Source organism: Pocillopora verrucosa, chromosome 8, assembly GCF_036669915.1.
Source record: "Pocillopora verrucosa isolate sample1 chromosome 8, ASM3666991v2, whole genome shotgun sequence".
Lineage (NCBI taxonomy): Eukaryota > Metazoa > Cnidaria > Anthozoa > Scleractinia > Pocilloporidae > Pocillopora > Pocillopora verrucosa.
Window position 1 is genome coordinate 22,308,024 of NC_089319.1, and position 16,867 is coordinate 22,324,890.

The window sequence follows — 16,867 nt, forward strand, 5'->3', positions numbered from 1 at the left end:
GATGAACGCTTGTGTGGAAATAATTTTTGAGCAATTATCATTACCCTGAGTTGGTTATAAACTTGTCATCAAAGAGTATGGGTGGGGTTTCTGATAGTTTGTTGAAACAGAATCATCAAACTTTTTTCTCCAGTGAAAACGAAAGCAGCATATGTAAGCGTCGTGATTTTAATGAGTGTATCGAAAAGATTCTTCTTCCAAAATGGGCTTTTTTTTAGAAATACGTTACCTATTTTTCGCGTGTTCATTTCAATGGTTTGTGCAACGATGTTTCCTTAGTTAGAACATGAACGTTAATGTTGGCAAAACTTTTTAGTGAACTTCGATTCGACAAAACAATCGTTAAAGTTAATTTACGTACCAGGCATTTGGTTTTATAATGTAACGTAGTTAATTTGCTCTTGAGGTGGAAGGAAGTCCTATTATGCTCGCTGTCATTCGGTGTAACACAGGAAAACAGTTAAAAAAATTCGTCCAAACTTGGTGGTTTTGACGTCTAACGACTGAATTTGTAGGTTTAAAAAGCGACACAGCACTTGATACAAAATAAGATAATTTTCAATCAAGAGCGCGAGATTAAATTGAATTTCTTAGCCTTTGTAGCCATAACCAAAGTTTTCAGATTACCAATAAGCTTTGAATTTAAAAATATTATTTCTTTGTTTTAGTACACGAAACAAAGCTCTTGTAGCTAAAACAGCACAAAAACTATTTATTATTATAATTGAAAAAATTGTGAAAAATTTTTTTGATAGAAAAAATTGCCTCCAATATACAGTTCCAAATGTTCCAAAAAAATTGCCTCTAAATTCATTTCCAAATATGTGATAACTTTTTTGACGCTCTTCATCTTCTGTTCTGTGTTGCATTAGATAACTGCTTTAAAGATCTTTCATCCTGAAAAAAAGACATCATGGCAAATCATAGGATTATAAAAAGAAAAACTGTTTGGGTATAAAAGTAAAGTATTATCATGGCAAAAAAATAAAAAAATTCAATTTTAATGAGAAATTACTGGATCATCTATATCATTGCCAAGGTCACGGCTTTTTCGTTAAGACTGTTGTTAGACAGCGTCTCGTGCGAAAAACGTCTGTTTAAATTATTTAATAAAAAGATAGGCACACTCGGGGAAAATGGGTCTTAGTTTTTTCTTTAATCATTATTCCTTTTTTTAACTTTCTCGCCCAAGACACTGTTTAAATAAGTTTTGGAGGAAAACTTTAAAAGTTGACCTGTTTAAATTTTTGCCGACATAGTTGCCAGGGGAAACGCTGTGCAAATTGTTCCCAGTCTTTTTGAAAGAAATTTTCGTATATATATATAGATAAATCTTAATTATAGTCTATCCTTGCGGTAATATCTTAAAATTAATTTCACATTTTAAACAGATTAAAATCTGTTTGATGATCGCTTAGGCGTGAAACTCAGAGTCACAGAAAAGTTATGTCTTATTGATTTGTCAACTTTCAGATATATATATATATATATACATACGAAACATTTTTCAAAACACCTTTTTAATTTATTCAGTTAAATACTTATAACCGTCAAGATTTTGAACCAAATAAATGAATTTGCGTCATGAAACAAGTGTGGTTTACTGAGTATATATTGAACGACAATTAAATATTACACGGACCACTGATTCATTAACAATAATACAGTAAGTTGTTAAATGTTAAGTTTATTAGTAAATTCATCTACAACATTAAAAAAAAGGAAAAAAAAAGAAAGAAAATCGGCGCACACGTGTTGAGCACCAAATTTTTTCCAAATCTTTTGGCAGGAAAATTCGCCACAGTTGAACAGATGTTACTTAAAGAATTCACGTATATTGGCAGGAAATTTAAAACTTTTGAACAGCCCTTAAAATGAAAAAAGAAAAGAAAATGTTTTCTTTTAAGTTGAAATAACAGGTCGGGAAATAAGATTCGCTTATGTTCGGTTTCCCATCTTTGTTTTTAGCAAATTAATCTTAGCTCTGACTCTTGTGTATTCTTGAGAAAAGCGGACTGCATCTTTAGTACCTCTCAATAAATATTGTCTTTCCCTTTGATCACTGTTTTTCTTTTTTAAGTCGTGCGTGAAGCATCAAAGACCTGCAGTCTGTAAGAAACAGACAAAAAAAAACGATGAATAAAGAAATACAATTGACCATACGCCTTGCTTACATCGATCCATAATGATCACGTGTGGGTTGCTCCAAGAATACGGACGTCACTCTAATCTGATTATTTTACACGCATATAATTAGTATTATGTTCAATATTCATCTAACTTCCCCCAATTAGTGTAACGTACACGTACTAACCGGGATATACCGATAAACTCAGCACGATCGCAGATGAATATTCGTGAAATTTTAATGCTTTTATCGTCGAAAAAGACTTAGTTAAATTTTAGCTTTTTCTTCTTGTATTCAGGGACTGAGGTATTTGATGCATGCAGAGCTCACAGGTTATAAACAACTAATTCAGGCCTCAACGAGCGATCACTCCTTGTGCCAGTCAACAATACCTCAAATCATGAAGCAAAATTTAATTTTACATAAATAAAGTTTTTCTTAAAATTATAGTTTTCAACCGTTTTTAGTTTTTTTAAAGTCCATATTAATCTTCTAGGCGATAGATATTGCGTTCTTGTTCATTTTCTCGATTGAAATACTGAAAAAGTTAAAGAATAACATTATTTTTGCAAGCTTCTGGTAACACTAAATAACCACATAATATATGTATACTAGTACGTGGAAAAGTTGTGAATATTTAAAAAAAAAGAAAAGAAATAAAAATGTTTTAGCTCCATTTTTCAACAAAGAAAAACTGAATGCTCTTGGGATGTAAACGGATGAAAAAGGTTGCTAAAAAATATTAGAACAAAGACCGCGATTTTTGGAAGCCCACCGAGATCGGTTTTAGCCATAAAAGGCCTGAGTTTTTCTATTAAATACTCCAGCTTAAATGAGTTGATTTACAACAAAGCTGAATCGCCAACCTTAAAACATATTTCCTTCAACACTGTCCTTTCTTGATGTCAAGACTTTTTTGCGCGTTTGATGCTCCACCAATAGGAAGAAAAAGTTATTGTAGTCCACATTTTTGACAACGATATTGTCTGACGTTTGAAGGCAGAAGGAGACTTTTCTGACAAATGTTTAACATAAAAGCCAGCTGATCTATACAGTGAGTTACTGTAACACTCAACATGTGAAAGAAAACTAGAAAAGGTTTCGATGGATCAAGGGGAGAAGATGTAGATTGATTCACGTAGGGTATGGAGGCCAAGACATATGAAATTAATTAAAAAAAAAATGTATTAAATCGTAGTGTTTTAAACAAATCCTTTAGAATTTTCTTTTTAATCTAAGAAATGATTAAAATTCTTGATTAAATAATTGAATCCACAAATCACATTTTTTAAAAACCCAAAACTTATTTGTGTTCCAAGATGTTGCAGTCGCGAAAGTATTTTGCCAAGTACCACTTGCGCCAGTTGTCTAGATTTTCGAAAAATGACTTTAAAAAAAATGTGATCTACATTTTTTCTTTTTAATTTAAAAAAAAATTATTGGAATCTTCCCTTATCAGCTTCAGTCCTTAGGTGCTGGAGTTAATTCCGGTGTGACTAAGGATGTCACTACTTCTTGAGTAGGATGTTACTTCATAGCAGGTTACCACAAAGTATCTCATCTACCGACTTACACTCCTATGTAAAGTGGATTGTGGGAGTTAAATGCCATTCCTACGAACACAACATGACGACCCGGCCTGGACTTGGACCCAGATCTCTTGTCAAGCGAAATCCAACATATGTTAACCCCGACTCCCTTAGGAGCGACTAGCATCTAAATTCTCTTTACAAAGTCTGCCCTGAATCACAAACCAAGGTCACGAGAATGAAGGAAATGATCACCAACTTAAGGAGCTCTTGATTGTTTAACAAATTCTCCTTGTCAGCGCCTTAAGAAATGTACGGAGAACAGTATGGAGAATATCCATATTGATGTTAGGGTATAAAGGGTTGACCAATACCACTCAAAACCCGAAATAACAATAAATTATCCCTGCTGCAGCCTCAGTGTGAAAGATTGGAGCAAAACCACGGGTATCATTAAAAGGAATCTAATTCAAAAGTTTTAAGTAACGATACTACAACCTTTTTTTTTTTTTACCAGGGTAGGTGGTTGGGATTATAAGAGGACCATTCAAAACAAGCTTTAGCGATGGTACAACATTATACGGCTAGCAATGAATAACAGTACATGTTATCAAGTAAGTCTACAAATTTAAGGTGTAAATGAGTTAATAAGCGATAAATGGACAGATAGTAAACTACGTATTTCCCGCTGCTGCTGTGATTGTCGCGTGGTTCAACGAGGTACATGGCGGCTGTCGAAAAGGATGTGTCTTACAATGAAGTGATAGTTAGTAACATGCTTTCCTTAAAACGTTTAACCCTTTAATTTGATTTTCAAGGGTACCGAATCAAAACACTGTGTTTCTATGAAAAAGTTGTTTACACGGTAGCAATTTACCTTCTAAAGTTCATGATGAAATGACATCGATCAACCCTTGACGTCGAACTCAAACCACTCGCCGTCAATAACCTCACAGAAACACACGCCAGCTGCCTTGACAGAACACAGGTTAACCAAAGTAGCGGGGACGTGGATGTGACATGTTTCCTTGCTCCTAAATGGCTGATAAAATGCTGAAATTTCTTGTAGTTCGCAAACTCTTCCACGTGCAGGACTGCTCGTAGATGTGAATATTCAACATCAAAAACTAATTGAAATTCGAATTAGTTTTTTTCCCGACAATGTAAGCGGACCCGAAAAGACAGCGAAAAGCTCTTCGGCAATTTCCGATCAGTTTGGCATAGTTCAGTAGGGAGATGCATACAAATCGCCGTAATTGGAAGAAGACTTAATCAAAATAAGATCTAGTTAAAAATTTTCAAACAAAAATATCCGCCTCGCAGAACATTTTTAGAATCACTTGCTATCATCTTATACAAACTGCCAGTTATCGCGATGTTTTTCGTTTCTCTCAGCATTTCATGTTTGTGGAGATCAACCTTACATCAACTGCACTCGTGTGTTCATACATGTTCTTTCATTTAGGAGACTTAAATTACTTTTGATATCGATAGTAGTGGTCGTCGCCTTTTTTTTTTTTTAGCAAATTCGTGGAAATCAAGAAGTTGCTTCACTCGTGAAATTCTTGAATCAATGTCAGAATCTGAACTAATGCCTTCATACCCCTCCCCTAACCTAACATTAACCCTAACATGTTAGCAGGTAACTGTTGTTCGGTTGAGGGAGGGGTAGGTGTGAAGTTGCTCAGATACTGACATTGATCTAAAATTTTTCAGTGGGCTCCGCAGTTATGAGGCTCGAGTTATTGGAAATCAAAGTTGTCATACACTTTGAGAAGACTACTCTAGAAACAATGCATAAGAGAGAATGACAGCGATCTTTATTTACAAGCTCTTTATGAGAAACAAAATTGTATCAAGTACATGAAGGAATTCAAAATTATAATTGTCGCCAAGTCACACAAGTTGGGGTGTCAACTTAAAAAACAGAATCAGTTCCTTCCATGTTCGTGCAAAGGTTCTTCTAAAATCGAGGCAGACGAACGCACAAGATTTTTCTATGTAGCAGACTCGTTCAAGCATTGAAAAGACGCCTCTAAATTTCGCGAGTAAACCAAGAATGGCGTACTAAAGAAAACGCATAAGCAGAAAATCGATTCCGGAAAAAAAAAACCTCTTAGTCAGGTATTGAAGGAATGCTTCTAACGCTGATTTGGTGTAAACGTAAAAGGTTTCTCTACTACTCTCGACAACACTTTTTTAACAGGATCTTGAAATTTCAAGTGATCACAGGATTAAGAACATCTCAAAAAAATTTCTTTACAATATCAGACTTCATCAACATTTCACGACATCCTTTACACTCGCGAAAAGTAAAAGGCGTAACTTCATAGGAAAAAGCTATCCAAATAGGCAATCCAGCGATTTTTCTCTGATTTTCTTTTTAGCATTCGAGATTTGACTGTTATGCGGTAATTTCCCTCAGCCAAAAGTACGTATATCATTTGATATTCAATAAATAGAAAAATAAGTAGTGAATTTGTTAGTATCTGTACAAGTTGATTGCCAATGACTATTTAATCGTAAGTTAAATTGGAAAGTATATGTCTCCAACGAGCAAATCTCTACTAGTTTCACTGTCTCAAAAATTTCATACATAAAGAGGTATCTACATACGACAAAACTAGTACTTCTAGCCCAGTCTCTTCTCCTACGCAATGAAATACGTCGCCAGAAGGGACCTCGTTCCTTTCCCCCCTTCCCCACCGCGAAAAAAAAAACACATGTCACTCACAGCTACCAAAAAGAAGAAAATCATCCATCGGATCCACCCTTAAAAAAGAAAGTTCAGTTAACGAAACATTTCCCGCGAATTTAAGGATTCAAATCAAGGACGTTATGCAATTTAAAAAAAGAAAAAAGAAAACAAAACGAAAGGAGGAAAAAAAGGGGGAAACTGCAAGGGTCCAGTCATTATTTATCGCCTGAAAGGGGCCGAGGTTAGGAGGATTTTGGGGATCACACAGTTTTCAGGGGAACGGAGGGGGGAACTGCCAATGAATCCGGGAGGGGGGGGGGGCGGTCATAAGAATATTACAGAGCCTCATGGGGGGATGGGGGGAATCAGCTAAACTCCATTGTGACACACCCAGAATCCTCCGACCACCCATCTCCCCTCCCCCTCCCCCTCCCCCTCCCCCCCGGCGATAAATAATGACTAGTCCCTGAGCAAGGATCAACTTGAAACGTCTTCGTCTGGAATAACGGAAGTTCCTCGACGTTGCGAAGCTTATCGTAAGGGAAAATTTGACCTACATTTTGGGGGTTATCTTAATTTTCGGTGGCTCATTACGCAGAAAAAAATGTCAACATGTATAAAATCTGAAGTTACTGCAGGGCGAGGGTCCCCTTGTGGCAAATATGGCTCCATTGCCAAGTCTAAAGGGAGGTCTTAAAGAGACAAGCATGTGCTTGTGGCCGGTTCTTTCCAGTAGTCCCTTAGTTTTCCACTAATTTCCTCAATCTGACTGGACGTGATCAAATTAAAGTCGTGCAGATTCACCAAGTGAAGCAGAAAATTCCTTTCCAAGTTTCTCTCTCTTAGCTGTTGGCTGTTCTTATCGATAAATGAACGGCAAGCGTCGATTACTTGGAAGTCGGCAATGTAGCTGAAAAAGTACAACGAAAATGAAAAAATATTGATAACTTTCTCGTTGTTTCATTAAGTCATTCCTTGAAATCCCTAAGCATCGCTTAAATTACATAAAAGCCAAGAACCAAAGCAATCGCAACAGCCAATAAGAACATAGATGAAAACCGGAAAAAGAAGCTAATGACAGCTCAAAGTTGATACTTGTATACGACCTTAGTCAAGCGCGGGAAAACGCGGATGACCAAGTCGCGCTTGGTTCTAGTTTTGTAACTGATTGGTTGAGAGGGTAGCACAAGTTTTCTGAACCAATCGGAAGGCGAGGTGAGGTAAGTGAAATTTATCAAAGGATTACTTTCGGCACTCAAATGGCAGCTACGTAAAATATGTAAAGAGCTACAAACGCGAGAAAATGCGAATCGCCAAGCCGTGGTTGCCTTTAGTTTAGCATCAAACTGATTTAAAAGATAGCACGGGTTGGTAATACTTCAGTCCACGACTACTTTCGACATTCGATTGAAAATTGTTATGAACGGTAAACCGCAGTTTAACATTTTCCATTGTTGACTATGCAGTACAGATAAGATTTGACTAACACTGATGCCAATTTGTTAAAAACACTTTTGATTCCATTTTCTACTGATTTCTTATTGTCATTGTGAGTCTCCAAACACTCAACACGAAAACCAACCTGTTTTTCATCAAATGAAGATTCCAAAGTTTCATCAATTCTTTTTCTCCGTCATTCACATCAGTAAACTCATCGATTAACTGAAAATAAAAATGTAAATATATGAAAAAAAAAAAGAAAAAAACCTCTCGCAACAAGTATATCCCGTGTGACTTCCCGGCAATTGTGGATAAAGCGAATGACACTCAGATGGTCGAATATGCAAGGTACAACGACAATTTTCCTGCTGTCACGTTCTCATATCAAGCAAAAGATTAAAGCAGGAATGAAGTCAGCAAACGAGAATGACTTAAACCAGCTTACACCCGTGTATGTAACACAGAGCGACTAGACGTATTGTTGAACCTCGTGGATGGGATGGAAACCACAGTCCATCGCAGGTTACACCCAAACATTTTGACGAGGTTCCCTAAAAACTGGCGAGTGCCCAGTCATGGTCATGGGTGTTGAGGGGTACTGTGAAAGTGAAGTGTCTTGAACAAGAACACAGCACAATGATGTATGCCTTGAGGCTAGTCATTCCGAGCAGGAACCATGCAGGTTTAGCACAGAGCTCCACCCAAGCCTTAGTTTGTACTACCCACCTTAAACATCGCGAAAATTGCTGCACATCTCATTTCAGATCATTAAAAAAAAATTCACCTGAATGGTTTTGACTCTCATCCATTCAGGAATAGTCTCATCTTCACTGTCTTGGTCCTTCTCAGTGGTTACGATTGGAAGCGTTGTCTCCGAATGGAAGTACATCCTGAAAGGAACGACAGCCTGTCAATCACGCACTTGCCACGTGAAAATATGAACGATGGCACGTGGTGAACCTACTTCAAGTCAGGTGCACGAGAGAGAGGCGATTAAAATATAGAGTGTGGTTGATAGATTTATGAATACAGCCATTAGTATGTACCTGTGATGTCCATTGTAAAATGGTCTATTGCCGTCCAACTCTCCGTCATCAGGCTCCAAGAATTCCGACAGACTTTCTCTTCGACGTTGGGGTCTGAAGCAGAATTCAGTTATGAGTTACAAGGTACAACACCATAGTTCTTGCTCAAATACGTCTTGGTTATTAAATCATACATCGGACATACTATTCTTCGGTTTACCGCCTTGACAAAGCGGTTAACGATCCTGCGCGACAATCCTCGCTTGCGTAGCTCGTTTAGTTTAATCACGCCCTACTCTAAGCCTGAGTGCGCCATGGTACAAGCTCAAACAATGGATACGAAAGAGATAACATTTTGGAACCTTCTCTCCTAGGTTTTCGAAACTTAAGAGCCCACTGGCCAAATTTTAACTTAAGGCACAAACAACCCCGTAACTACACAGGAATCTAAAACTAAGGGATTTAAGTGCACCCCCTTCTCCGTTTGAGGAGGGTGGGGCACACATAAACCACTAGAGGGGGATTGGCCCTCAAATCGGATAAGATGTAAGCATTCCTTTTAGCCGGAATCAATATATTTTATAAGCACTCAGAACATGAAAATTACAAAAAATCACCACGGAATCAGATAAAATACTTTAATATAAAACAAAATTATCCCAACAGGCACACCACAGAACATACGATGGATAGTGTTGAGAATCGCAAGTTAAGACATGCCATCGAGCTATTTATTATTATTATTATTATTATTATTATTATTATTATTAAAATAATATTCTCAGTCACATTATCAAAAGGTGGGTGTGTGTGGGGGGTGGTGAGAAAGAAGCTTAAGTGAAAAAAATGCGTGACAGTTGCGTTACCTCCAGACCACGACATGGGTAGAAGGCACTCTCCTGGAAGGTCCCTCTCGACTGAGTGCATAACCAAGAATATCATTCATGTCTTCGGGTTTACCGTCGTAGGATCCATCGTAGTTTTCGTTGACACTGACATCGATTCTCTCTCCTTTACTGTGTGGCTGAAAACGAACATGTGGCCATGGAAGATTACATGGATAAGTGTTTCTTGCGTTCTCCTGCGATATGTCTAACTACGTTTAGCATCCATTTTACAGCCTTTGGCAAACGATGCAACTTTATTTTTCTCTACTCTTATCACTTGTCTGCTTGATATTTAATTAACATTGCGAGGAGAAATTCTGTGTTGGTCATTCATGGGAGTTAGAGGGTTAATAGCGCTACGGAAAATACGTTTCTTTGCCCGCGGGAAGATTTGAGACGTAGCAAGGAGAGGTTTGCCGGGGGTCTGTACCAGGTCCCTCGCACACCGTTGGCTGAGTCGCGCTCCTAAATGCTTTTTACTTTCCCGCATGACGAAGAAAGGCTGCTGCCGAAGAAATAATAACGAGGTTCTGCTCGCAGGCTAAGTTTGAAAGGAAAATTGCGATAAATGTGATTTTGTAACTGTTTTGAAACAAGTTTTTACTTGTGATTTGACGGATCTTCCAAAACCAGTTATATAGACGCAATGCATTACTGCAAACTTCAGGAAAACAAACAAACAAAAAAAGTCTTGTGGGTTAAATTCAGTGCATAAGCCTACCGCGGTCTTGAATTCATACCCTATGAAAATGTACCTCTTAAACCAAAAAACAGCCCTCAATTAAAATACTCACAGCATAGGTAAAGATGAAGCGTCTGTGACAGAGTTTCAGATGTTTCAACAAACTGTACAGTCCTCGACAGTCAATAGAACACCACGGACAGAAAAAATCATCTCTTGCCTCTGTTTGTTGGCGCGTGTTGTTGTTGTAAATGAACTGGTAAAACACTCGCTGTTTCTTTCTGCTCTCAGTGCTTCCATTGGCCTCTTCGCTTGGCGTACGCACATCGTTCGTCGAAGCCGAGTTCTGACTGGTCAGTGGCGCTCGCAACGGAAGTGACGTAGGACGCTTTGGTGGCCGCGCCAATGGAGCACCCGACCAAGAGAGTTTGAACTTTAAAGTGGGACCGTAGGCGAACACCTCAAAAGGACCCATCTGCGAAAACAGGAACATGGCTTTGATGTACAGAGATTTCGAGTCAAACTGGTTAGGGACAATGGGACACATATCTTACGTCTAAAACATCTTTTACAATCTGACCTCTGCTCGCGAGGAGGAGAATAGCCAGTGATAGACCAAGTTTTCTGTCCCCCAAGCCATGCCCTTGCCTTTTTTTGGCCTCAAGCATTATACGTGAAGTTTCCCTCTCTAGAACTCACCTGTCCCTCAAACACGTTCTCCCAGGAGGTCCTATTGGACAGTATCCCCTTCTTCCTTCCTGGTCTTTTGTGCTTCTCGTGCAGCGCCAGCTCATAATCGCCATCCGTTAGTAAACAGTGTTTATTATTGTCAAACACGATAAGTTCAGCGGTGTACACAGTGTGCGCAGTCTCACAAGAACTTGAATTATCAGATGCATCACCATCATCCCACTCCCCCTCGGGAAAGCTTCGCCCCATACGACGTCGTTTTGTGGGGGGCTCGTCTGGGGTGAGAGTGTCATCGAGGCCTAAGGTATAGAGATTGACATAACATTACTAGAATGAGACTGCGTACATGCGTATCGAGTCTTACGTCTAAGTAACCTGCTGCAAATAGGTTACCAGCAACTCAGACCTTCTAATGCGTTTACGAAAAAACATACCGTTTTCGTCCTCTGCCGTATCAGAGAGGGATTCCCCGGCATTCTTCTTCTTTTTTCCTCTCTTCTTGGTGCCTTTGTTATTGACGCGGTACGGGACACTGACTTGCAAACTGAGAATGCATGTTCGACTTGTCTTACCACTCTTAAAAGTACCGTTAGGGACGGACACACTTGATGACGGGGAAGCTGGTAACAACTGAGAGCGAGGGTTGAATGGCGCAGAGCCTTGGCCGAGAGGAACTGTGACTACTTGTGGATCACTTTCCTATAGAAAAAGAAAGAACAGACGAGCAGAGAGGAGGTTTTGTAAATCGCTCTTGGCAGGACTGAGCCGCACGTGTACAGCGTGTTCCTTTACACTTAATTTAACTCTAAACCCAAAATTAGTTAGATTTTCACTTGTCACGGAAACTTGAGGAACCGTGGAGAAAAAAATTCCTGAAAAAACCTGTTGGCCGACTAACCGCCGATTGTCAGACGATTGGCAGTCGGTAATCTGTCCATAAGTTTTCGTACCAAAGAGGTTCGCAAAGCATTGCAGGGCGATCCGACATGCTTCATGCTTCATCGTTCGAGATATCGCATGCAGCAGAAATGATGGCTAACGATAACTTGTCGGTTATCTGTCGGCCGACAGTCGATAGAGAGGAGTAGTTTTTCACAATTACCAAAACTTGAGCTAACCATGAACATACCTTTCTTCGCTTGTGACAGATTTTGACGAGAAGTACATCCACTTTAATAAAATCTTCCACGAGTAACGAGCTCTTTTTATTATTTGACAAATCACCATTCACTGCAAGAGGAGAAAATAAAACACACAAAAAATGAAAACAAAAAAGCATTTAGAAAATCAAGAATTAAAAAAGAAATAATCAGAGTAATTAATATATCGTGAACATTGTTGTGGAACTTTGAAAATCTTTCCTACGGGTTCGTTTGGTGCAATGCACACTTTTCAGGTCATTTAAGCGAGGAAAAGATGGCGTTGATTTAAAACAGGAAACCTTCGCTATAAAAGTGTGTGTTTATGACAGAGTTCATGCTGATAAAGATACTTTAAAGAAACGGGGGAAATTAATGATGGAGAAGTTTAAAAACAGATGAATATGAGACTAATTCAGAAATATTTGCTTGGGAGTTGTTTTAAAAAAAACTCCATAGAAAATGGAATTTTAAGAAAGAAGGAAACGCACAATTTCAGAGGGAGATGTGGTATATTCCTCAAATGTATACCCTCCATCCAATTATAGAACGTATTCCACTATAATTTAAAAGCACAAAAATCATGATTTCCGAGAAAGCCACAAATTAGTTTTTTCATCTTCCCCTTCACTTGGAGTTTTCTTTATTTCAAATTACATTATGAAATACCTGGGCCTGATCCGTGGAAAAATCCCGTAAATGTGAGATTCATGTAGCCACTATTTTCACTGCAAATGAAGTAAAGAGACATGTATATCTAAGATGTTAGAATTTTGTTTTGTTATTTGTTATCTCAAAACAACTTCAGTTTATAAATTTCTTCTGTATTCATCAACAATAATTTCAATCGTCTCCTTCACAATGAACGTATTGAATGGAGTAAAACCCTGCTCAACATATCACAAACCACACTAATCATGACATTGCAATATCTTTGATTAACGTTAAATAATTCAAGTAATTTTTCAACGACCAATATTCTTCAACAATACACTCTCCAAATGTAATTTCTAAACTTATTTCTGATAATATTTGCCCTTTGTTAATATCTCACGCAATTGCTAACGAAAATGTTGTCTCTTTTCTAGGAGTCATTTCTAAAATTGCAGACATATCAAAGCTAAATCGGACAGTATATGAGGTAAAAGGATTTCATAGAGGTTTCATGATTGACGTTGTACTGAAACAGTGTTGGTGGAGAAGAAATGCAGAAAAGGAACAAATATGCAACTTCAGTTTTAAAGGAAAAAGTAAAACTTTAAAAGGGTATAAAAGACATCTAAGATTCTTATCAAAAACTAGTTTTACACTAAATTAGAGTCTGTAAAATAAAAATAACTTTCTTTGCAGGAGCCAGTATGCCATTAAGATACTTTTTTGTGGCAAAGTTAGAGGCCACAACGAGAGCATGAATTTACAGGTATCAATTTGAACAGAAATTGCAAATTTATACAAAATTTCAACTCTTCCAAATGGGTTCTTAGCTCTACAAATTATCAGAATATTTTTATTGTTGAAAAGCATATGTGGTATATGATTTCTAAAAAGACCCTAGGATGAAACCACAGTAGGGATGCTATTTAGCAATGCTTTGTGCATTACCAAAGAGTGATGGATGTTGTTTGAAGTTTATCCAAACAATAAAGTATGAAAACAAAGTTTAACATTTTTGTGAAGCAAAAGTTCGCTGATTAATAAATCTTCCCTCAGTTCAAACATGGAACTCACAGAGGATCTCCTGTATCTGATCTGTTGTTTTCATTTTCAACTTTCTCAAGCATGTCATCAATCTTGAAACTTTTCCTGCCGAGAAGAAGAAAATTAAGACTGCCTTTAAGTTATTGAGACAAAGGAATAGATCTTAAACTTGGGAGAGATGAGGGAATGGAGCTTAGAGATCATTTGGACTAAACAACATGGAAATGGTTTTTGCGCATGTCTTGGTACTTAAAACTCTCAAATACTTTCCATCTTCTTGCTATTAGAATTTCGAACAAACTACATTTGTGACAGATGTTTCAGTGAGTCTTGGATTGTTCTGTTTGTCATCCACAAAATGGAAAAGTTGGGCAAAAAAATTAAGAAGAAAAAATTAAAATGTGTTGGTATGACAAAACAATAGTCAAGCTTATATATATTTCATCAAGATTTTGCGCAGTTAAGGGATAATATAAGTATACTAAGTTGATAACTATTTACTTAAAATGACAAAGAAGACAACAGCCAAGGGTTTTTAGAGGGATAACTTTTTTTGTTTCAATTTTATTTAAAACAGTAATCTTTTAAGTGCTTTGTATTTGACTTACATTAAACTTCTAGATAGGAAGGCTAAAATGAAGAGTAGAGATGCAGTCTAAGTGGTGCTTTTGAGAAACATTTTCTGAATTTTTTTGTTGTAATGATTGGAATTCCAAACAATTTTTCAATAGACAATGTAATTTTTCTGTTTTTTATAAAATTCCCTAAGATACCAATGAATGCTTTTGCAGGAGAAGTTTGATTTATATTTGAATACAATTAGACAAATACTATGAAGTAATAATTTAAGTGGCTGGTTATTCTTCCTCTAATACCTTCTGGATTGAAGGATAATTAAAAGATTTAAAAAAAAAATCATAAGCTATATTTACAAGTACAAATCAACAGTTCATAATTGCTCTTCATCACAAATGTACAGTAGAACCTCGCCAACTCAAACTCCGTGCTAACTCAAATAAAATGTGATTTCCCAAAGATTTCACCCTATTTTTTTGTTCATTTCTAACCAGCTATCTTGAACTTGGTTAATTCATACTAATTTGACTTTCCCTAAGCTTACATTTAACCTGGTAACTTACACATAAAGTTAAAACATTGGTTTATATTCACGAACTCACTGGTTCCCCTAGGGAGTTTGAGTTAGAGGGGGTTCTACTGTGTAGTGACTTTGGCTACACAGCGATGAAAAATTAGTGTAATTAATTGAAATGCGAGGTGATCATTATTCAGATTGGACACAACTATCTTTAAGCACATGATTTTTAATTGTGGAAAAATACTCCAGAATTACAAAAAATTGGAATTTCTCGAAAAATAGGTCAAAGTTTTTAGGTATCTATCAGCCTTAATAACGTCGTTGTTCTAATTGGGGCATCTGTTTGTCTATGTTTCATCCATTCATTTAATGTGTCTACCATTCACTGCATTTTATTAACAAAATGATCTTTTCTTGGACAATCAGCTAGTTATACGAGTGATATCCAATTTCTCTATCTGTACAGAACTCTCTAAACACAGGACCTCTTCTGTACAATTTAGGGACCTGGCAGCTTTGTTCGAAAGCTAGAAGATGGCGGATTGCATGGGGCCAAAATCATTCACTAAACAAAAATATCTAGATGAGAAGCTCGTGAAAGGAAGAAGGGTTATCTTTAAAAAAAAAACTATATATACATATATATTAACCAGAATTAACAAAGACACGTGTTTGATCGCCACACGTGTCGGGTCCTTTTGTTTTAAAGTCATAAAAATTTCCTGATATTCGGTACAATAACTAATAGATTTACATGAAAAAATTATTGCATCCCTGTCCTAAAATGAACTAATTCTTCCCTGGTGGTCAACCAAAATCCCTTCAATAAGGCTTTGAAATATACTCACCGCTTTTTCGTGGATGCCGGTCTGGTTCGACGATGCTTCATATAAGACAAAGTACGATGAAGAAATACGGGCTGCAACAGATATTTAAATGTGATCAGGAAACCAGCTTGTTTTATGATCTCGTATCGACATAGGCCCTAAATATGTGAGTGCACTTTATTTTCTTTCCTTAGGATTTCAAATACTGCAAATAAAGACAAATTTTGGTACAAAACGGATAGCAAAAGCATAACAGAGGTCCGCTTGCATAAAATTAGTTAAATAAATGTGTACCTACCGCGACTGCATTTCTCGTTCGAAGAAAGCGATAAATTTGTGTGGGTTCTAAATGCGGAAAAGTTAATCAATTAGAAAGTGAAGAACAATTCCATTCAACGGGATGAAGCGAAATTGATCGAAGTATTGTGTATCTTTCTTCGACTCAAAACAAACTCACTTACTTTCGAAAGCTTGAAGAAATAACTCGTGATCTGCTCGAAGTTGTTCAAATTTTGTCTTCTTGGGACTCGGATAGATCACATCAGCCTTCTCGCTGGTCATTTTAGCGAGGTTTTTTTGCCGTGTTGTGGACAAGAAACGGCAGAATCCTTTCGCCCTTTCACTTCCTGGCGTTTGAGAACCGCGCGAAATGCACGCGAGCGACGACCGCAATGTAGAATGGGTATTTTGCGCGAAAGAAGCTCGTGGAGTTTTTCGGCAAAGAAGAAGCTGCTAGTAGCATAGAAAGTGGAAATGAACCCTGTGCTCTGGTAACAACTTAGGTGCCGAGCAAGAGCGTAGCTAAGAAATTTTCATAGCAAAAGCATGTAAAATCAGTGACAGCCGAAAATGCTCAATCGCTTCCGAGTCATGGAACCACGCTATTCTCAAATATTTCTTCTGCTGAACTGAAACAACCTTTTTCTTCGATCCAAAGCGGTTTGCCTCGGTTTGTCTTCCAGGGAGCTCTTGAAAGAGAGGACAGGCTTGATAAAAATATAAATTACAGAATGTCAGCAACACCTTGT

The 16,867-nt window shown here is 37.5% G+C and overlaps 1 protein-coding gene across 1 annotated transcript; it reads right to left on the bottom strand.

Moving 5' to 3' along the window:
- Nucleotides 1-6,792: 6,792 nt before the first annotated feature.
- On the bottom strand, nt 6,793-16,480 carry LOC131778305 (polycomb protein suz12). The gene is made up of 14 exons (XM_059094714.2): nt 16,301-16,480; nt 16,138-16,184; nt 15,861-15,931; nt 13,947-14,021; nt 12,888-12,946; nt 12,209-12,309; nt 11,514-11,778; nt 11,089-11,378; nt 10,502-10,864; nt 9,687-9,844; nt 8,842-8,934; nt 8,580-8,685; nt 7,938-8,017; nt 6,793-7,265 (listed from the first exon to the last, which is right to left on the bottom strand). The coding sequence occupies exons 1-14, from the start codon at nt 16,398-16,400 to the stop codon at nt 7,049-7,051; spliced, it is 2,025 nt and encodes a 674-aa protein (XP_058950697.2). The 5' UTR covers nt 16,401-16,480; the 3' UTR covers nt 6,793-7,048.
- Between the last annotated feature and the right edge of the window lie 387 nt (nt 16,481-16,867).